Source organism: Melanotaenia boesemani, chromosome 4, assembly GCF_017639745.1.
Source record: "Melanotaenia boesemani isolate fMelBoe1 chromosome 4, fMelBoe1.pri, whole genome shotgun sequence".
Taxonomy (NCBI): Eukaryota; Metazoa; Chordata; class Actinopteri; order Atheriniformes; family Melanotaeniidae; genus Melanotaenia; species Melanotaenia boesemani.
Window position 1 is genome coordinate 2,201,238 of NC_055685.1, and position 22,091 is coordinate 2,223,328.

General features: G+C 43.0%; 2 protein-coding genes across 3 annotated transcripts; both read left to right on the forward strand.

Moving 5' to 3' along the window:
- Window positions 1–3,672: 3,672 nt before the first annotated feature.
- On the forward strand, window positions 3,673–6,601 carry LOC121637617 (rho-related GTP-binding protein RhoU-like). 2 transcript variants are annotated; one of them, XM_041981778.1, is made up of 4 exons: window positions 3,673–4,505; window positions 4,674–4,732; window positions 4,869–4,898; window positions 5,897–6,601. In XM_041981778.1, the coding sequence occupies exons 1-4, from the start codon at window positions 4,232–4,234 to the stop codon at window positions 6,383–6,385; spliced, it is 852 nt and encodes a 283-aa protein (XP_041837712.1). In that variant the 5' UTR covers window positions 3,673–4,231; the 3' UTR covers window positions 6,386–6,601. The 2 variants fall into 2 exon arrangements, with proteins under 2 accessions (XP_041837712.1, XP_041837713.1); XM_041981779.1 differs by lacking the exon at window positions 4,869–4,898 and having other exon boundaries at window positions 5,897–6,596.
- A 1,248-nt stretch (window positions 6,602–7,849) lies between these two features.
- On the forward strand, window positions 7,850–20,175 carry LOC121638896 (rho GTPase-activating protein 19-like). The gene is made up of 12 exons (XM_041983966.1): window positions 7,850–7,927; window positions 8,504–8,778; window positions 9,000–9,080; window positions 12,747–12,956; window positions 13,039–13,265; window positions 13,444–13,530; window positions 15,691–15,756; window positions 16,823–17,029; window positions 17,144–17,248; window positions 17,472–17,573; window positions 17,657–17,758; window positions 18,403–20,175. The coding sequence occupies exons 1-12, from the start codon at window positions 7,884–7,886 to the stop codon at window positions 18,457–18,459; spliced, it is 1,563 nt and encodes a 520-aa protein (XP_041839900.1). The 5' UTR covers window positions 7,850–7,883; the 3' UTR covers window positions 18,460–20,175.
- The last annotated feature ends 1,916 nt before the right edge of the window (window positions 20,176–22,091 follow it).

The window sequence follows — 22,091 nt, forward strand, 5'->3', positions numbered from 1 at the left end:
TTTCAGAGTGATGTTCAGTATGGTGTAAAAAGTAGTTTCAGAGTGATGTTTAGTATGGTGTAAAAAGTAGTTCCAGAGTGATGTTCAGTATGGTGTAAAAAGTAGTTCCAGAGTGATGTTCAGCACGGTGTAAAAAGTAGTTTCAGAGTGATGTTCAGCACGGTGTAAAAAGTAGTTTCAGAGTGATGTTCAGTATGGTGTAAAAAGTAGTTCCAGAGTGATGTTCAGCACGGTGTAAAAAGTAGTTTCAGAGTGATGTTCAGTATGGTGTAAAAAGTAGTTTCAGAGTGATGTTCAGTATGGTGTAAAAAGTAGTTCCAGAGTGATGTTCAGCACGGTGTAAAAAGTAGTTCCAGAGTGATGTTCAGCACGGTGTAAAAAGTAGTTTCAGAGTGATGTTCAGTATGGTGTAAAAAGTAGTTCCAGAGTGATGTTCAGCACGGTGTAAAAAGTAGTCTCAGAGTGATGTTCAGTATGGTGTAAAAAGTAGTTCCAGGGTGATGTTCAGCATGGTGTAGCATCTGTTCTTCTAACATGTATGGAAATATCTGGGAAGTGAGGAGACCAGTTGCTGGAGTTTTAGGAGAGGAATGTTGTCCCATTCTGGTCTGATGCAGGATTCTAGCTGCTCTACAGTCCTGGACCTTGTTTGCTGGATTTCTGCTTCCATGATGCTCCAGATGTTGTGTACTGGTGAAAGGTCTGAACTGCAGGCAGGCCAGTTCAGCAGACGGACTCTTCTCCTGTGCAGCCATGCTGCTGTAATAAATGCAGGATGGGTAGTGGTTTCTTCTGAAGACCCAGAAATTCAGCCTCACACAGATTTTAAGGTTTGAACAGAATATGGTTTATTGAAGCAAGAGGAGTCGCAGAGAGAACTTGGAGCCATCTGATGGAGTGTGACGGGAGGACTGTGTGGTAAAGGAATCTGCAAAACACTCCAGGCATCAAAGTATGAATCCAATATCCAGAAGCGTGGTCATCAGGGCAGGAAATTGTCATACACAGAGAGGCAGAGATAAGACTACTTATCAGGGGCAGGCAAAACTCTGTGGTCTTTCCGAGCAGGAGTCAATATCCAGATAGGCACTTTACAAGAATAAATCCGGTGTGGATCAGGCAAGAGAAATCCAAGGACATGACGGGATTGAGAACAGGAGGTCTGAAACACAAGAAAATGCTGGATCTCAACAAGGTTAGTTTTGCTGACCATCTGCCATGGAAGCACAGACTGGAGAGACTTTAAGTATGGTGAGGCACAGGTGAGGAGAGAGAACAATCAGGGAAGCCCAGGTGGAGTACATGAGCCTGATTGAAGAACTGGAGGCCCAGCAGAGCAGCAACCATGACAGGATGTGGTTCAGCATTGTCTTGCTGAAATCTGCAAGGTCTTCCCTGAAAGAGACGTTGTCTGGATGGGAGCAGATGTTGCTCTAAAACCTCCATGTACTTTTCAGCATTGATGGAGCTTCACAGATGTGGAAGCTGCCCACGCCATAGACACTAATGCAGCCCCATCCCATCAGAGATGCAGCTTTTCACCTGTCCACTGATAACAAGCTGGATGCTCCCTCTCCTCTTTAGTCTGCAGGACATGCCGTCCATGCTTTCCACAAACTAGTTCACATCTTCATCCAGGTTTCCACTTTGCCTCAGATCATTTTAACTGAGCTTTGGTCCAGAGAGGAATATGAATAAGAAAACCTTCATTAGTCCCTCAGTGGGGAAATTGTTTTGTTGCAACAGAACAAGTGCAGTAAGCAGAAGCACACAGGTGACAGCAAAAAGAACACACACACAAATAATAAATAGTAATATGTACAGTATCTGGTCTGACAGGGTGAGTATGTACAGTGTATAAGTATGCACATAAGCATGTGTTCACTGGAAAGTCTGCCAGCAGCAGGGAGGAATCACGGCCGTGTTTCTGGATCCTGTTCACCTCTGGCTTCTTCTTTGCATGATAGAGCTTTAACCTGCATTTATGGATTTCAGAGTGAGCTGTTATCATCATCTTTTTTTTCAAACACAACCCAAGACAAAGATAATAAAATAAAAATAAAACAAAAGACAACACAAGAACAATATACAATTACATAATAAACTATCAGTCTGACACATTTTTGTTCACAATTCTGATAATAACCAAATGCTAACACACTTCATGAACCTTTTCTACCAGATTCATTCAGACTTCATTTCCACCAAGATTTGAGCCAATTAATATCTACAATCACAAAAACATTTACTCCACCACATTTTTCTTTTTTGTATTTCTTTGTAAATTTATTTACATTTATGCTTTGCTTTAACTCCTCACTTAATACATTCCATTAATCCACACTGCAGAATGATATACGCATTCAACTGCATTGTTTTTTTTAAATTTAGCTGACCTTTTGGACTGTTTTTACTAAATCAGACAGTTACTATCAGCTCCCCAGCTAAATGTGGGGAAAGAAAAAGGGTTTCTGCTGCTTAGATTCACACTTAGAACAGTTTTCTGGGTATAAAAGTGGTCAGATTTTTCATTTCTCCATCCAGAATGAAGCTTTGATGTTCTCAGTTGTCAGTGTGAAGCAGTTCACTGCATGTCTATATCTGTATCCGGTGTCTTCCTCCCACTCAGCGGTGTCTTCTGGTGCCGTTTAATGCATGGCAACACATTCAGCCTCCCACACATGCACACTCAGTGCTGCTGTCACAACACGCTGTCGATATGCAGCCTCCTGCAGAGGTGACACACTTCACGCAGAGGCGGCAGCTGAGCTTTTTCTCTTTTTGCTCACCTTGTCGGTGATAACATGAAGACTTTGCTTTATTTCTCTTAGACAATATCTGATAGATTTAATGTTTCTGTAGATTTACTGTCTTCCAGGCCATGGTAATCCTAACTGCTTGAATAGAAAAAAAAATCTTATTTCTTTTTTGGTAATGTCTTGTCTTAGGCAGTAAGGGTATGCACCATGTTATTCCACATTTACAATCCATGGAATCCACATAGAATCAGATGCCAGCAATTTAAGTTTCTTTGAATTCAGATTATATTAAATTGTGCTGAACTTACAATATTATATATATATATATATATATTATATATATATATATATATATATATATATATATAATATTTTAAAGGTAGGTTAAATGGTAAATACTTACATTTTATGATTATTTTCATTGTTAATTGTTTTTCATTTTCAAGAATAATTTCTAAATATTTTTGGATTTAGATTATAAAACTAATAAAACTACAGACTTGTATCTGCCCTGTGTGTATCTTAAAGCAGGTAAAACAGATGATGGTTTCCCTCCTCCACTGTGTTCCCTGCAGGTTGCTCTCCCTCCGCTGAAGTTTGAATCTATTTTTAACTCCAGGCTTGTTTTCTCTCCATGTGGAAGCATCAGAACCTGCAGCTCAGTGACAGACGATGATTCATCTGTGACATGAAGTCCTGCTACTTCAGTCTCCAGCAAACATAATCCAACCACAGGAGGGCCTCAGAGCACCTCCTCATCTCTCCTGAAGGAACCTGGAAAAACAAGTCAGTCATTCATCTAACAAGATACAGAGGTTATCCATAATGCTTAACTTGTGTGCTACTATCATTAAACTGTTAATAATTTAGCAGACGAAACCCATTTTATGTATTGTTTCTCCACCTGCGAAGATTTATTTGAAAACTTTCCTTCTGCATAAGTTATGGTCATTTTCTAAGAATTAACAACAAAAATATTTACATTAAAATAATGAACAAAAACAGATAAATGAAAACAAACACGCTGTTTTGACCCTTTTTCAGAAAAGGACTAAAACATCTTCCACATTTATACCAATCTGGATGTTTAAAGTATTTTCATCTTTAAATCGGTTAAAGTTGGAGAGGAACTGTGTATTTGGCTGTGTGGGATAAAGGATTCCTGTAAGCTCGGTTCATTTCACTTGGAAATCTCTGGAGCTTCATATGGCGCTGCTCTCAGTAAGCCTCTTAGGACGCACGACCACAACAGATGTAGGGAGAATGCCAATCAGGAGCTCCTGCTGAGCGGAGAAACTCGACGGCTGCGCCACCGCCTGCTCCAGATCTCTCCAGGTCCACAGAAAACCCACCTGAACACCGTCTGAGTTCAGAGTCTGCAGCTGCAGGGAAGATGATGCCAGCAGGAGGTGTCCGGAGGATCTGAACTGACAGGAAGTCAGAAGAAAAACAATCTCTCCGCAGGAGGAGACATGCTGCCCCAGGATGTCAGGAAGCAGAAACCCGGCCGGGTGTCGGATCCGTTTGGGGGAAGTGGGGACGGCCCTCAGGTTCCGCCTCGACGCTTTAGGAACCGGGACTTTCCTGTGAGCGCGAAGCGCCGGAGGTCCGGTTCCGCGCCTGAGCGCAAGGTGAACTGCGTCCTGGTTGGAGACGGAGCGGTGGGGAAGACCAGTCTGGTCGTCAGCTACACCACCAACGGATATCCCACCGAATATGTCCCCACAGCGTACGACAACTTCACCGGTAATCTCCAACTTCACCGCGGCTGATTCTGAGCTACTTTTACGCACGAGACAGTTTGGTTCCGGTCTGATTTTACTGACACAGAACTCTAAGTCCTGGTCAGATGTACTCTTCTGTCATTGAAACGGGTGCAGATCAGGCCAGAAACGTGTGTTTTGCTCTTTGCAGTGATGGTTGTGGTGGACGGGAAACCGGTGAGGGTGCAGCTGTGCGACACGGCCGGACAGGTGAGCTTTTCTTGGTTTCTCTGAAAACACGAACACAGCTGTTGCAGCTGTGTTTAATCTCTGACACGGTCACTGCTTCATGATGAGAAACAGTTTACATTTACTCTCTTTATCCCAACTACTGCCACCGAGACAGAAGTGGGGGCTGGTTGACGGATCGGTTAATGTAAGTGATCAATACGTAATTATTGGTCTTTGCTCCCATGTTGAAGGTTTTCCTGGTGTCGCCTGCCCCCTACAGCCTTCCTTCAGCCTAATTAACTCTGAAAGCCGCTAGCGCCCCCTGCAGGAATTAAAACAGTCCTGCTTGTGTCTCGAGATTCTCAGCTTCATCCTCTGTCCCATCATCATCCTCTCCTTCATAAAAGTAAACTCCTGCATGGATTTAGTGATGTAACAGTCAACCCTCTTCACACTGATTTCACCACTTTCTAAACAAATAGTTCCCAGAGACTGATCCTTCATGGGAGCACCAGACAAACTGGCTGATCTTGTTCACAATCTACCAGAAACTAATTCAGGGACGTCCGGGTCCAGTCCTCAAGGGCCACTATCCTGCAGATTTTAAGATGTTAACCTGCTTAAACACACCTGGCTGAAATTAAAGGCTCATTAACAGGCTTGTGTAGAATCTGACAAGCTGTTGGGGAGTTTATTTTGGCCTGGGAAGCTTCCAAACCTGGCCTGGATTTGGATATTCCTACTAATTCAAGCATTAACTGTCTGATTTAAAGAAAAAATGTTTTATTATTTTTATGGATTTTTAATCCAGATTAAGTTCTAGACTACATAAACAGACAGATTAAAAACTTTACTTTATTCATAGAAAAATGAATAAGCTTTGTTTTCAGATGAAATCTTAATCAGGTCTAAATCAGAACCTGCTCTGATGTAACCAGCCAGGTTTGGATTTTTTCCCCATTTTTTGGCCCTAACAAATAATTAAAGACGAAGACAATGTGAGCTTCAGCTGAAAAAATCAATTATTAGATCTTTGAGATATTCTGCAAACATCACTCTGTGTCCAGTGAGAAGAAGGAACTGAATCTGAAGGTGAACTTTTAAAGCTGAGTTATTTTCCTTGGGTGAGCTGACAGAATCAGATCTCCACCCTGTGAAGCGAGCTGGTATCTCTGAGCTGCGGTCTTTGTTTTCTTCATGCAGGACGAGCTGGAGCGTCTCCGGCCGCTGTGCTACAAGAACGCTGACGTCTTCCTCCTCTGCTACAGCGTGGTCCGTCCCTGTTCCTTCCGAAACCTGACCGACAAATGGCTTCCCGAGATCCGCCAGCACTGTCCTGGTGCACCCCTTATCCTGGTCGGCACCCAGCTGGACCTGAGAGAAGATGTCCAGGTGCTGATCCACCTGGCGCAGAACCAGCAGCGGCCGGTGGGAACTGAAGAGGGCCAGCGGCTGGCCCAAGAGCTCGGGGCCGTGAGTTTTGCGGAGTGCTCAGCTCTGACTCAGAAGAACCTGAAGGACACTTTTGATTCGGCCATACTGGCCAGCTTCCAGCAGACGGTCTGTCCCAGTGTCCAGCAGCAGAAGCTGACCCTGAGGAAGAAGACTCCTGATAAGATCAGGAGCCTCTCAGAAACCTGGTGGAGGAAGATCAACTGTCTGGTGGGAGATCAGAGCTGTGAATTTAGTTAAAGCTGCACCGTTTTCACCACACAGGGTGATGCAATGAGGACCAGATGGAGTCAGTCATGTTGTTTGTTATGAACTTTGTTTCATCATATCTGTAGATATTTATTTCAAATAGAAATTTATTTATTTATTCTTATTTTCACTGTCTGCATTGATCATGTTACTAAAATTTATTACTCCTGCACATGTGAGTTTTTCTTCTGTAAACTCTGTAAACTGTAAGCTCCTTCGCTCCAACACCTTATCTTTGACAGGACAAACACGGGAGATGCTGGAGTTTTAATCCAGATCAGGTGCTGCTGGCTGGGATCCTCCTGACCAGCAGCCGCAACGCTGCGTCTTTACCTCAGAAATCAGTTCTGAAATCAGGCAGTGAGAAATGAAGGATATCCTAAATCTAAGCTGAAGATCTCAACATAGCTAAACTTTCCTCTCTGATTCTGCTGAAGTCTCCTCTAATAGAAGCAGACAGGACCACCTGGACTGGATTAGACCAACATATGGAGCCAGATTTCCTCCTGTGTAGGCATCACACCTCAAGAAGCAAGAACAGCTGATTGCTCTACTTTCACAGATTTATTTAATCTGCAACCTAAATAGAAACAAACAAAAATACTCCATGAACTGTGCTGGAGCACGCTTAGCTCATCTTTTACTAACGTTTAACCAAATCTTTACTTTAAACCAAACCTCACCGATGAAAGGTTCAGACTGAAGACTTTACTCAACCAAACTAGGCCATGAGACTGTGTTCGTTTTAAATGAATATACCCCCCCCCCCCCCCCCCCCACACACACACACACACATTTTTACATTTTAGTTATTCACACTTAACCAAAATAATGTTATAGCTTAAATTATACCTAATGTGCAGTCAATCTATTAACATTTATAATATTTTACACAATGTCTGATCTATTTACTGAATTTAAAGTTTTGTTTTTTTTTATTTTCTCATTCATGCTGTTCCACAAATTCATTCCACAGCCAACTGTGCACATGCTCTTCCACCTTCAGTTAGTTAAGCATGACCAACCATGAATGCTGCTATTCAACAAAAAAACTTCCTTATCCTACAAACAGCAGAAATTAAATCAGAAAATCGGTTTTGGCCTCTTCATCGTGGGCAGCAAAATTTTAAGAATGTTCTGTGAAGCGTCCAGCTTTTGCTCATCCTTTTCAAAAACGTTTTGAGTATGCTTTGTACAAATCCTCCTAGTTTAAATCATTGCATTGATGCTATGGCTGCATATTTGAATTACTTGGAAAAACAAAATGACAGGAAGAGAAGGTGTGAAGAAATTAATAAAAAATTAATTAATAAAATAATATTAAGCGTAGTGTTATTTTATGGCTTGCAAAAGATGTAAACAGGCAAAGCCAGGAAATTCAAACAAACCAATCACAGAACGGCTGCGTGACGCCTACGTTTGACAACCAGCCAATGGGCGTTGATGTGGGCGGTGCCTCGAGGGTAACAGCGGAGGATTCAAACCGAACATGGCTGCGGGGAAAGATGTCGATGAGAACGCTCATAATAGAAGGTAAAAATGAACAGATGCTACTGATGTTACGTGTTTGTTAATATTTACATAGACGGAAAGTTAAGCTTCCTCTGAAAGAAAAAATGAACTCGCACGATTATCTAAACTGATTAACAAACGTCATGTTATGTCAGACAAACTTCATGAGAAGCTAAACATGCGCAACGTTAGCTTCGGATACGCGTTAGTTTGGCCGCATTTTGGTACTATCTGAATATTCTGCCTAAAATATAGCTTACGTTTGGAGGACCTCTTTTCTTCCTTTGACCCACGTTAGCTCTGCATTTTTACATTTGTTCGAGCAACAGTAATGGCATTCTTGATGCATTTAAATGGAGCTAACATGGAAACACCGTTTATATGCAGAAACACAACAAAATGCTCCACCGACACGTCAGATGGTTGCACTTAGTTTCCTGGTCCTGATGGATTGGATTTTCATGGGCACTTGCTGTCATAACTGAATTGGACTACATCCTAAAATGTGGTTATTAACTATCTTCTTAATTTTACATTAATAACAATATGCTGTTAAGGTCTAAATGTGTGTGTGTGTGTGTGTGTGTGTTCCATCAGAGGAACAGTGTGCAGTATGGTGATCAATCAGGAGGACTCTGCAGGCGGCTCTCGTGCTGGCCGACCGCCTGTCATCTTCAACCCAGACTTCTTCGTGGAGAAGCTCCGTCATGAGAACCCTGATGTGTTCCTGGAGCTTGTGCTCAGTAATATTACTCGTCTCATTGATCTTCCTGGTACAGAGTTTTCCCAGCTCCTGGGTGAGGAGGGCCCCAAAACCCCAACAGGTGGAAATGGAGGATTTTTCCGTTCCTTCAACTTCCTCAGACGCAAAGGTCAGAGATCAACACGGTTTCCAGTTAGGTTCGGATATTTTGTAAAAGTGGCTCCTTTGTCCACAAGGAAACACACATGTTGTGTTGATAAGCAGAACAAATGTGTTGTTGTCTGGCTGAGCAAAGTGTTAACCAACTTAATCTCTTTGTGTGTCTGATGTATAATTTTGGTCAGAGTAGCTTTTGCTGTGGTCACCCTCTCCCATCTGTTCTGTTTGCAGATAAAGGGATTGTGTTTGGAAGCCCTCTGACGGAGAACTGCATTGCCCAGATCTATCAGCTTATCGAGTACCTCAGCAAAAGTGAGTTATTGAATAAAATCTACTCATTTCTAAGTCTTTGCATCCTGATTTCTCAGGAATTTAAACAGCATAATGAAATCAAAAATATTCATCCCAGAGGGAAATGACAATGTTGTAGTAAGTTTTCCTTCTATTTTTTTTTAAACAAAGCACAAACAAAAATTAAAGGGGTAGTGCACCCAAAAATGTGTTTTTTGAGCTGTAAAAAACTTAGTCTCACTTAATTGTGATGAAAACCATATATACTGTTGATAAATTAGTATTTCTTAAATTTCTTTATAAAATGGGATTTTGTGGGTAAAAAGTGGCTCATAATGCCCCTTATAGGATGAAACTGGGCTTTGTTTTTTTGTGACATAGGTTATCTATTTTTTTTTAAATCCCCGCAGCCCCTTCCTCCAGATGCAGGTAGGCGGGGCTTCACCTCACCCACCAGCGCATATGAAGGGATGTGAACTTCTCTGGTGTAGATCTGCTAGTTTCAGACTTCTGTTCTTTAAGAGTTTCTGATGAAATATTCCTGCAATGGGATGGATTTGTGCTTCTGAGGGTGTAAAAGTAAGACCCGACTTTATTTTTTACCTGCTGATCCTCATCTGGTGACAGACAGCAGCTCAAATCGTAGCAGCAGCAACTTCCTGCAGCTGCCACAACCTGCTGTGAGTCTCCACAGCTTTCCAGAGCTGCTGGAGCTGCTGACAGGCAGCTAACAGCTCAGACTGATGCACTTCAGGACCACCTGGTTCATGTGTAGCTGAGGAGGTTCAGGAGGGGAAAGTCTTCCACCTCAAAGACGCTCTGTGGCGTAGCTGCTTTGTGAATCTCGCTTTGCATCTTGCCAGTGAGCTGAGCTGCTGTCTGTCAATCATTTCTGCCTGTGCATCCCGACCCGCCCGCTCTGATCACCCCACACCTCCCACCCCAACCCTTGCAGTTTCTGGCATTTTCCAAATATGGCAGTGGGTGGAGTTACATTTAATGTTTCAGAGGGTGATGGCTGCAGACAGGAATGATCTCCTGTATCTTTCTGTCTTGCATTGGACTTGATAAAGCCTGATGATCAGTTAAATCATCATTGATAATGCCATAAATAAATAATACCAGCACTTTGATGATGGCAGCGGTCCTTCAGCCAGACGATGGGAGCAGGTTGATCCTAAGAGCTTTGTAAATTTTTATTAAATTATATTTGATTTAACTTTATTTGTATAGCATTAACTTGTAAAAATGTCATTTTTAGGCATTTCTTCAGATACTATTACTAATTAGAGTCCAATTCTAATCCAGATATATCAAATCCATCCTAAGATCCACATCAGTTCAATTTATAATAAATGTTCTCATATAAACCAGTTCCTAAAATAATGACCAACAAAGAAAAGCCTCCATCACAACCAAGAAGGAAAACCTCCATCAGAACCAGAACCAGAAAGGAAAACCTCCATCAGAACCAGGAAGTATGGCCATCTTCCAGGACTGGTTGGGTGTGGAGAGGACAGGAAAGAGGGATCAACTAGCAGCAGAACTCTAATCCAGGGATTCCTGCTGAGAAAGAAGAAGAGAAACACAAATTAATGAACAACATCAGATGTTTTTACATGGAGACCAAAGAGAGTGGAGAGGAGCCCAGTGCATCATGGGATGTCCCCCAGCAGAGAGGAGCCCAGTGCATCATGGGATGTCCCCCAGCAGAGAGGAGCCCAGTGCATCATGGGATGTCCTCCAGCAGAGAGGAGCCCAGTGCATCATGGGATGTCCCCCAGCAGCCTCGGCTTATAGCAGCAGGACTAAAGGATGGATCAGGGTACTGCTTCCTGAAGCCAAACTGGGAGCTGGTTCCACAGAGAGGGTCTGATAACTAAAGGTTCTGCCTCCCATTCTCCTTTTAGAACCTCTAGGAACCAGCTATGAACCTGCTGTCTGAGAGTGAAGCTCTGATGGGAAAATCTTTAAGATCCATGGGATCTCGGTCACTACGAGTTTTATATGTGAGGAGAGGAAATTAAAATTCTATTCTGGATTTAACAGGAAGCTGATGAAGAGAAGATAAAACTGGAGAAAAATGATCTCTGATGATAGTTCTCATCAGAACCCTCGTTGATGTGTTTTGGATCAGATGGAGGGTTTTCAGGACATTTCTGGGACAGAACAATAATCAGGAATGTTGTACTGGAATCCAGTGTAGTACCATCCAGAGTAATTTCACAGCTGGACAGAGTCTTGCCGAGACATTCAGGTCCAGATGAAACTACCTTGGTCTGTCTGACTTTAGAAGGAGAACATTGAGTCTCTCAGGTCTTAATGTCTCTCAGACATCTTTGTAATCGGACCCACTGGTTGGTTTTCATTTATGTTTCTCTTCATTTCTTTATTTTTTATTCTACCATTCTTTATATTTACTGAACATCAAGTTGTTCAACCTTTTTGTATATGAGTTCTCCGACGTTTGACGTTTCCATCTTTCAGAGGCATTTTATAAAACTTTAAATCATAATTTTTGGATGAGTCTTGATTATTTGAGTGAGGATGCAGGATCAGAGACCTCAGTACCCACATCGCAAGCAAGCACAGTCTGTTCCTGTAAACTGTGTATGTAATAAAACCAAGAGCCTTTTCCTTATGTAGTCCTACTGTTATATTGTCTTTAATCAACCACATATTTGCATTCATGTACATACATTAAGACTATGTTCAGACTGCAGCCTAAAGAGACCCAAATCCGATTTTTTTCCCCTATGTGACCTGTATCTAATCTTTTCATAACAGTCTGAACGACACAGATCTGATTTTTTCAAATGCGACCCAGGCCGCTTGGATATGTGGTCCTAAATCCGATACGTGTCTGAACGTCCAGGTCGCATTAATCCGACCTACACGACATAGATACATAAAGGTTCTGCTCGTCATACGAACATTGTTTATGAACTCTTATCTGTAAAGGCTCACATCACTCTCCACCACTCCATACCCACGTTTCTCTGTGCAGACGTTGCTGCTGCTGCTCCACAAAAAGCCATGGCCACAAATCTGGCTCTCCTCTTTTGTAATCTCCTTATTAAAACGATGCCATTGAAAACGTGCTGGCTACAGTTGGACAATAACTTTAAAACAGCCCAAGGGCAAGCAAGACACCAAACCCCTAATTGCGCCTGATGGGTCGTGGTTAAGTGCCTTGCATGGCAGCTTCCGCCATCAGTGTGTGCATGTCAATGTGTGTGTGAATGTGTTTGTGAATGTGACGTACATGTAAAGCGCTTTGGATAAAAGTGCTATATAAGTACAAACCATTTACTTTGTGCAATTCTGCAGCTGAAGTGTCTTTACTTAGATTAATTATTATAATTACTGACAACATAAATCATCCTTTCAGATGATCATTGTGCAGGAGTTACAGTAGAAACCATGAGCAATGAAATCAATGAAGAAAGAGGCTATCTTTGAACCCTGAGTAATCCTTAGGGTCATAGTAATCACACACCTTCACGCCCTCACTTATAACCCTCCTGAGTGCATTTTCTTCCACTGGGATGTGACCACTTAACATACCACAAATTTCTATGTTCCTCATTAACCAGAATTAAAAAGGACAAAAATGACTTGATTGTTTAGAGTTCTGTAGAATCTAACATGTTTCACGTTTTCTTTCCTGGACTGCTTCCTGCTCAGACCTGCATGTGGTGGGGTTGTTCCGGGTGCCTGGGAACAGTGTTCGGCAGCAGGCCTTAAAGGAGCTGCTCAACAGTGGAGCTGATGTCGACCTGGAGTCTGGAGACTTTCACCCCAACGACGTGGCCACGCTGCTGAAGACGTTCCTGGGAGAGCTGCCGGAGCCCCTGCTGACGCACAGACACTTCCACGTCCACCTCAAGATAGCTGGTAGGAGCACACACAGTCATCAAAACATTTTCTAAAATCCTGAGCTGCTTATATTTTAAAGAGGTTTTAACCCTTTTTCCAGACATGACTCTGTTTGATGAGCAGGGCAACAAAACCACAGTTCCCAACAAGGAGCGTCAGGTTGAGGCCCTGCAGCTCCTCTTCCTGCTGTTACCGCAGGCCAACCGCTCGCTTCTCAAACTGCTGCTGGACCTCCTCTACCACACCGCCAAGCTGCAGGACAAGAACAAGATGTCCGCCTTCAACCTGGCCCTCATGTTCGCCCCGCATGTCCTCTGGCCCAAACATGTAGGACTGCACATTTATAACCACAGATCAGGAAACAGCGTCTGCAGTCATGACAGAAAAGTTTAATTTAGCTCCAGTTTGGATAGTTTAGGCCAACTGGAAGCCAAAATTCAACATTTCAGTCTCTTTACAAGCTGGAATTGGTTTATTTATGAACTACTTTTCTCTCCTGTTTTAGATGACCGCTGCTGACCTGAAAGACAATCTGAAGAAACTGAACAACAGCATGGCCTTCCTCATCAAACACTCACAGAAACTCTTCAGGGTGATTATTCACCACACACACACCACTCATTTCCTCATATTCAGCACATTTTTCTTACATTTTAGATGAAAATGAACATAAAACACTATTAACATAACTGTTAACCACATACAGGTCAAATAAAATGTTAAATCGAGATATTAAGTTTAAATGTTTAAATCTAAATGTCATATATGTAAATATTAAATCTTAAAACTCTCAATTTAAAGTTTCAAATTTAGACATACGATTTAACATTTATATATAACATTAGATTTAGATTTAATGTGATATTTGACCTGTAATATAGGACTAAACTATTAATCGTTTTAAAATCAAAATCATCATTTAGAACATTGCAACTGGCAAATTACAAGGAGAGCGATTACTGTTCATGTTAGATAACGTGTGATCCAGGATTCACACCTGCAGCGTCCACGGTTTCACAGCGTCCACGGTTTCACAGCGTCCACGGTTTCACAGCGTCCACGTTTTACAGCGTCCACGGTTTACAGCGTCCACGTTTTACAGCGTCCACGTTTTACAGCGTCCACGGTTTCACAGCGTCCACGGTTTACAGCGTCCACGGTTTACAGCGTCCACGGTTCACAGCGTCCACGGTTTCACAGCGTCCACGTTTTACAGCGTCCACGGTTTACAGCGTCCACGGTTTCACAGCGTCCACGGTTTCACAGCGTCCACGGTTTCACAGCGCCCACGGTTTACAGCGCCCACGTTTTACAGCGTCCACGTTTTACAGCGTCCACGGTTTCACAGCGTCCACGGTTTACAGCGTCCACGTTTTACAGCGTCCACGGTTTACAGCGTCCACGTTTTACAGCGTCCACGTTTTACAGCGTCCACGTTTTACAGCGTCCACGTTTTACAGCGTCCACGTTTTACAGCGTTCACGGTTTACAGCGTCCACGTTTTACAGCGTTCACGTTTTACAGCGTCCACGTTTTACAGCGTTCACGTTTTACAGCGTCCACGTTTTACAGCGTCCACGGTTTACAGCGTCCACGGTTTACAGCGTCCACGGTTCACAGCGTCCACGGTTCACAGCGTCCACGGTTCACAGCGTCCACGGTTTACAGCGTCCACGTTTTACAGCGTCCACGTTTTACAGCGTCCACGGTTTACAGCGTCCACGGTTTACAGCGTTCACGGTTTACAGCGTCCACGTTTTACAGCGTCCACGGTTTACAGCGTCCACGTTTTACAGCGTCCACGGTTTACAGCGTCCACGGTTTACAGCGTCCACGGTTTACAGCGTCCACGGTTTACAGCGTCCACGTTTTACAGCGTCCACGATTTACAGCGTCCACGTTTTACAGCGTCCACGTTTTACAGCGTCCACGATTTACAGCGTCCACGATTTACAGCGTCCACGTTTTACAGCGTCCACGTTTTACAGCGTCCACGGTTTACAGCGTCCACGGTTTACAGCGTCCACGTTTTACAGCGTCCACGGTTTACAGCGTCCACGGTTTACAGCTGTGTATGTATATTTACACGTGACAGCTACACGCAGCTGTGAAGTCATGTCTTCAGACAACATCATGGATTCATTTTCCAAAAAGGACTAAAATGCTGAGACAAGAAACAGGGTTCTGAACAGTCCAACTTCTGAAATGTCCCAATGAAGAGAAAAAAGACGGTTTTACTGAATGGACTTGTAAATAAAGTTCAGATCTCAGATAACGTGTCGAACTACGAAATTCCTACAGTGACGTAGATCCAGCTTGTCCTGATGGACATGAAGTCTCAGCATCTTCACCTCGCTGGGAGAGTTTAGAAAAAACAGGATTTCTGTCTGTTTTCCAGCCTCACGAAGACATCTGTTCTCTGTCTGCTGGCTGGAGTGTGTTCGCCTGTATGAGTGCACGTGTCATATTTAGATCTTGTAAAAATCCTCCATCTCAGGTTAGAAACATATTTGATGCATGAACACTGAACCAAAGCTGGAATTAAAAACATTTAATCACTATTTGTCAGAAAAATCACAATTGGATTTTTTTTTCCAGGTCATGTTAAAGTTGTTTTAAGTTTAAATGTAGGAAAATGTGCTGAACACCTGGAAAATTACATCAATAGTGAAAATGTGTCAGCTACAACTTTTAAACAAAATGTTTAGACTTTGCAACCCATAGCACGTCTGACGCTTCCCGTTTTCTTCAGGCTCCGGTTTACTTGCGGGAATACGCCAGAGTGCACTTCACTGGGACCAAGGCTCTGAAGACCAAGGTTAGTAGAGGCAGACGGTGGAGCTTTTCATGTTTATTACTTCCAAATATGATCCAGTGACCCAAAAGGGCCATAAGGTGAATTTTTTTTCTTTGGTAAGCTGTGAGGGTTAAATGTTTGCTTTGATTCTTACTAGGTCATAAATGAAACCTTAGTCACAGATGAACGTCTTTCAGTCTACTCCCCTTTAAAGACCAGCAGCAGCGCTGAAGGTGATGAATTCATCTGCTCTCTGATTGGACAGTTTCATTTGTCACAATTTCTAGAGGGGGTCAAAATAAATTCCCAGCTGCAACGTGAAAGATTTGTATGCAGCTTTTTGCTTTGCATCTGTGAATAAAGTTTCCAAAAACTTTTTTTTATTACAAATATCATATTTACATTCTTTCAGGTTATTTCTCAGTCGGGTTGTTTTCCACAAGATGACAAAGCTTTACGCAAAACTACAAGCTCTGAAGTTACGTGTGAACATTCATTTACAAAAACAGTCTTCATAGCTCACTTTCCACCATGGAGTCTGGCTCGGGATGGGATGGTGAACCCTGGCCTCTGTTGCGTTTCCACAGCCACCCCTACCCTTACCTGGAAGGTGACATAGAAGCAGGACAGCAGTAGAGGCATCAGCTACAAAACAGCTTCTTTATGGCATGTGGCTTTAAAAATCTGCAAAACTTCCACAGTGCATCTTAAAACAAGAAGCGATCCACTGTATATGTAATCCAAGAGCTGTTCCTGCTTTGCTCTTATTGCCGGCCTCATGGGAAGTGATGGTTCTTCCAACCAGTCAGTGGATTGCAGTGTGCCAAGCTCCACCCTTCAGGGTTGGATCAGCAAGATTTGGACCACATTGGAATGGATCCCATGAAAAGTAGAATGGCTTAGATCGGATATTTTGGAACTTATCCCAGTTTTTGCCTGTGGAATTAGAAAAAAAACGAGTCAGACCCCTTGATAGAACCAGGTCATGTGACTCTGATCTGGTCCCATAGAACACGCCCACCAGCGGGTGAAGCTAGTTTGGTTTTCATTTTCTTGTTTTGGTCTGACTGGCTGTGTGCTTTCTCAGGATGATCTGGAGCTGCTGGCAGGCTGCAGCTCTCCTGCTCAGCAGGCGGCGTTGCCTCTGAAGAGGTCGGCCGTTCTGGGCCTCGGCTCCCAGGAGCCGTGCCCGTCTCCAGGTCAACAATACACAGAAGAAGCCTTGAAGGAGCTCTTCAGACATGTTCACCACAACATGCCCGACTCTGCCAAGAAGAAAAAACTCGTCCGACAGGTTGACTTTATCCTGTTTTTCTGATCTCCATAGATGTAACGTCTCTTCCTCTTCAGATGAGTCTTCAGTGTCTTTATTGAAATCTTTAGCTGCTGTTCTGTTCTTTGTGTGCAGTTAGTCAAACAGACGACCTCGGGAGCTCCCAGCGAGGACCGTCAGGTCTCTACGGCTCCCAGCAAAAAACACCCACGTTCCCGCTCCTTTGGTGGCCTCATCAAGGTACTGAAGGCCTGACAGGGAGGAGAAAAGTAATGTCTGAGGCAGTAAACTAGGTCCTCATGTTAGACTATTGATAACGTCAGAGCATTGAAGCAGGATGGAGCAGTTTTAGCTAGGAGTTATAAACCAACCTGAAAAACTCCCACGTTACCAGGTTTGCAGTCTGAAACACTGATACTTCGAACTTTACGAACTTGTTTTGTACATGTTGCTATGGTAACAGCGCCGAGCTCGAGGTGAGCAGCTGACAGCAGAGAGGAGGGTCAGACACATCTCCCCCGATGCCGTGACCAGAGCTGGAAGAAAAGCTGATAAAGAGAATGTGGTGAGTCGCCATTTTCCCTCCATCCGCCACAAGCTCAGAGCTTTGTTCAGGACAAGAACTCAGAGAACTTCTTCTGTGTTCAGGTGGACAGCCCGTTAAACGTTCCTGTGATGGGGAAAGCAGGACTGGTTGTAAAAAACCCAGATTTTACTTTTCACAAGGAGAAAGGCTTAAAAGTTTCTAAGGTATGTAAGACAAACAAATGTTTCATTTATACCAGAAAAATCTCAAATGAAGAGTAAAAACTTCCAAGTTTCCCTCAATTATAATCAGTCGCTTCTCCACCAGGTCAAAATGGCTTTTTCTTTTTTATTTATAATCTAAAACCAGTTTATAGGAGCAGTGTGTAGATTTTAATGACATCTAATGTTTAAAAATGGCTTCATTCATTCAGAGCTTATCCTGTTTGATCCCCAGATTCTGTCTCTTCTACTGTTTCTAGTTTTATCTCAGATGAAATCAGCCAGACAGCTGAAATCTAGGAGGAATGTTTAGTTTTGATGCTTTGATGTTTTGATGAGATTTTCTTACACCTACCTGCACCTCCACCCGCCTCTTTAACGTCTGCCTGCCCTGACAACCACAAACATCTGACTCTACGCTGGTGTTTGGGTTGTGGGTGTGTGGAAACACTGAACAACACGACTTCACGTTGAATTTGACGTGAAGAAACGATTATAATCGAGTCCACACTCGTGTACGGGAGCTTGGTCTGAGAATCAGCAGGAAGTTCAAGCGACCCGGGAACCTTTGAGTTCCTGTTTGCATTTCTGATGAAGGTTTGGGTCAGATGTCGGTTGGATGATGAAGCTCTTCTTCCTCTCAACAGGAGTCTCCATCAGCGTACAGGATGTGTTTCTCTCCGGCTCAGGAGGTCTCGCGGTAAAACCCAACGCCCCCCTCAGATCTCAGACCGGACTTGGGCAGTATTAACATTATTATTATTATTAATATTATTATTTCTCGCATGTATTTTTATGGTTTCAGTGTAGTCGGTCTGTTTCTAACTGTGACTAATCTGCAGTAGCTGGAACCAGTTCAGCTAAACCAGCAGCAGAACCTGTTTCCTGTCCATCTGCAGGACCAACGGTCACTGATCCCAAAGCTTTTATCTCCAAAAACTAGACTTTAGAGATGGTGCCCCCATCTCCTTCAGGACAGGACGTCCACAGGGAAGCCCTCAGAGGCTCACAGGGTTCTGGTTTTGGTTTGGTTTCACTGGTTCTGAGCTGGTTTATAACGTGTTACTGTCAGAGACGAGAAAAGTGATGATGTGGTCCTGCAGGCTGCTGCAGGACCAGTTTACATGTTGTACAGCATGTGTGTGTTTTTGTGTGTTTATTGGGAGCTGTGATGACTTATTTTTATTTCTGGTAGGTTATGTTGCGTCTCCATGGTTACTGGATGTGTCAGCTGCTGATCCAGTCAGCTAAGCATCAATTAATGAATTAATTTAGATTTCTCTTTGTTAATCTGTCATGTAAATTTTCTGATTGTTTTGTGGGATTAGGATTATTGTTACGCTTTAGATTTTTTTAACTTTATTACTTCAGTTTCATGATAAAGGGGGAGTCATTACTGAATCATTTAGTGGTTCACAGCCGTTAAATTAAAGCGATGAAGGTTTTATTTAAAGAAAGATGTGTCGAAGGTGGAAGTGAAAGTTATTAAACCGAGCAGCGGTCTGTCAGACCTGATCTGTGTGTGTTTGGTTTAACTGGGAGGCAGAATGAAGAGAGGAACAGCTGAAAAACATAAAAATCTTTCATGATTAAAAGCCGACAGCTTGCAGATCTTTGGTTTTACTGAGTTCTGCTTGGAAATGCTGTTTGCGCTGTACTCGGCTGTATGTCCCTGATCTGATTCAGGGAAGAACTGGTTTTAACGTGTTCTGTAACGCTCCTTTAAGCTTTTTTTCTGATCGTTTCTGAGAATATTTAAAGGCGTTTCTGTGTTGTGGGAGCAGGTGCAGCGGACCCAGATTTCCTCATCTGCTTCCTTCGTTCAGCTGGAAATCTGTTACCGCTGCATCCGGTTCTGAAGGTACTGAGGAAGTTGTACGGATGGGTGGCTGAAGCGCTGAACGTCGCTGATGAACACTAAAAGTTGTGGCCTCCTGTTGATTGATGGTTTTATATGAGCCCGGCTGGATTCTCAGCAGGAAAATGTTATTTTCATGTCCTCTTCTTTCAGCATCTCCATCCTCTTCATGTCTCTGCTGTTTGTGAAGGCAGGTTGGATTCTGTCGTATTTACTGTGATTTTTAAGCTCTGAGCTCAGATGGGAGCTGTTATGTTGTGTGTGTGTGACGTGAGGTACGAAGCACTCCCGCTGCTGAGGTTTACACTGCCGCAGCAGCAGGACACGTCATGGTTTTTAAATGTAAGTTCAGCTGCACCTTATTACCTTGCTTTTGAGACAAACAGGTCACTCCTGACTTCTTGTTCAGACAGAACTTTTCCAGCATGATGTTGAACTCATCTGTGATTTTTGTGGTTTAAACTGTGGTTACTTTTTTGTAATTTGCTGTAAAGTAAGCTAACCATGTATGTTGGATTCCTTGGCAAACCATCTGCTTTGGATTAAACCTTTTTATATCTGACCAGTGTTTGAGGTTTTTGTATTTAATCTGTATTTCTGCACCCTGCACCCGACACAGAAAGTTGCAGGAGGTTGTTCCTGCCACAGTCAACCCTTCTGGAAAAAACAACCTAGATTATTATTTTTTTTTAACTAATAATGATTTATAAAAGAAAAATCAAACCGACAAACATGAAAGATTTCCCTTCACGGACTGATAAAAGTATTTTGTCATTTCATTATATTTATCAGCACCTTGGCGTCTTTGCAGTACTCGCTTTTGTCCACTAGGTGGTGCTGTTGGACTGTGTAGAAATCGGATTAATACTCAAAACCCATTTAGTTTTTATTTTTTCTCTCTGTTTTACAGGGATGTTAGACTAATTTAAATTCAGGGGCCAGATTCAACAGTTTGATCTCCCGGGGGCCGGACCAGTAAAATAACGGTTTTAATTAATAAAAAATGTTTTCCTTTGTTTTACTGCAAAGACGCACATCATCAAGATCTTAATGAACTATCCTCTTTAGAAAACATGAACAGCTGGAAATTTCTGGAGAACAATAAACACAATTTTAACAGCAAATTGCCTCAGTTTCATATTTACATATTTTATTGCGTTACATGTTTACATTTGTTATAATTCTGATTATTATACAGTTTACGAAAACCCAAAAGTCAAAATCTCAGAGAAGTAGAAGTGTGAAAAGGTTCGGTGTTGTCGCCTCTAAGTGACACAATCTAACCAGCAAAGGACTCCTGAGCATTTAGACGGTCTCATTTCAGTAGAATCCACCATCATAGCGAAGGTTGCTGACCTGCAGAAAACCATCACTGACTCCCTCCACAAGGAGGAAAAGCCTCAACAGGTGATTGCAGAAGAAGCTGGACGCTCTCAGAGTGCTGCATCAAAACATCAATAAAAAGCTGAGTGGAAGGAAAAGTGTGGAAGAAAAAGGTGGAACAACCAGCAGGGATGAAGCAGCTGGAGAGGATGGCCAGGAAAAGGGAAGCTTCACAAGGAGAGGACTGAGGCTGGAGTTCCAGCTTCCAGAGCCACCACACAGACTGATCCTGGACCTGGACTTCACAAGTCGTTTTCCTCTAGTCCAGCTGCTCCTGAACACAACACGTCAGCAGTGTCTTATCTGGACTAAAGAAACCATGACCTGGTCTGCTGAGCAGTGGTCCAAAGGGCTCTTTTCTGATGAGCAAATTTGGCATCTCGTGTGCAAATCCAGGTCCTGGAGTCTGGAGGAAGACCGCCGAGGCAACAATCCAAGACTCTTAAAGGTCCCATATTATACACTTTATTCCCAATCTGAGACCATTCATTAATATCTAAATGAAATATTTCCGCCATGGTATGGACAAATCGACCCTCAGTTTGAGTGCAGCGGCTTCTCTTCACCTCCCTCTTTTTAGCAGCTTCAGAAATGTGCCGTTTATGGTGGGCGGAACCCTGGTGGAGCAGCTCAGCTGTTGGCTCCGCCCATCGCATCGCCCGTCATGAGGTGATTGACAGGTTAATATATTTTCAAGCTATCAGACTAATAAGGCCGAAACGATAAAATAACTGCCAGCTCTTACCTCTCCAGCTGTGTCACGGACAGTTGGTATTGAACCTGGCTTCAGCTTCAAACGGTTGGCGAAGCCTGCTTTCCATGCCCCCATGTTGTGGAAACAGTCCTCTTTGAAATGCTGGCCACAGACATGCAAAACCTTTGGAAGTTTTCCGGGTACATTTCCTCCAAAAATAAAATTAATCCACTCAGTCCTCATGGGTTCAGTGGATGGAAGTAAAAAAACGTTTTCGTGTTCATTTATGCAGCCACAAACAGAACAGTGCTTCTGTCGCTTAGCCATGTCCGCTAACGAGGGTTGCCGAAGAGGGAAAAACACTGGGCGCTAGGTGATTTTTAGAGGGCGGGCTTTGAGAG

Excerpts from the sequence above, each read along its gene's own strand:
- LOC121637617 (XM_041981778.1), top strand. The coding sequence starts at position 4,232 with ATGCTGCCCCAGGATGTCAGGAAGCAGAAACCCGGCCGGGTGTCGGAT. Across the intron at positions 4,506-4,673 it reads AGCGTACGACAACTTCACCG|TGATGGTTGTGGTGGACGGG; the intron begins GTAATCTCCAAC and ends TGCTCTTTGCAG. Across the intron at positions 4,899-5,896 it reads TGGTTGACGGATCGGTTAAT|GACGAGCTGGAGCGTCTCCG; the intron begins GTAAGTGATCAA and ends TTCTTCATGCAG.
- LOC121638896 (XM_041983966.1), top strand. The coding sequence starts at position 7,884 with ATGGCTGCGGGGAAAGATGTCGATGAGAACGCTCATAATAGAAG. Across the intron at positions 13,531-15,690 it reads ACTCACAGAAACTCTTCAGG|GCTCCGGTTTACTTGCGGGA; the intron begins GTGATTATTCAC and ends CGTTTTCTTCAG. Across the intron at positions 17,759-18,402 it reads AAGGCTTAAAAGTTTCTAAG|GAGTCTCCATCAGCGTACAG; the intron begins GTATGTAAGACA and ends TCCTCTCAACAG.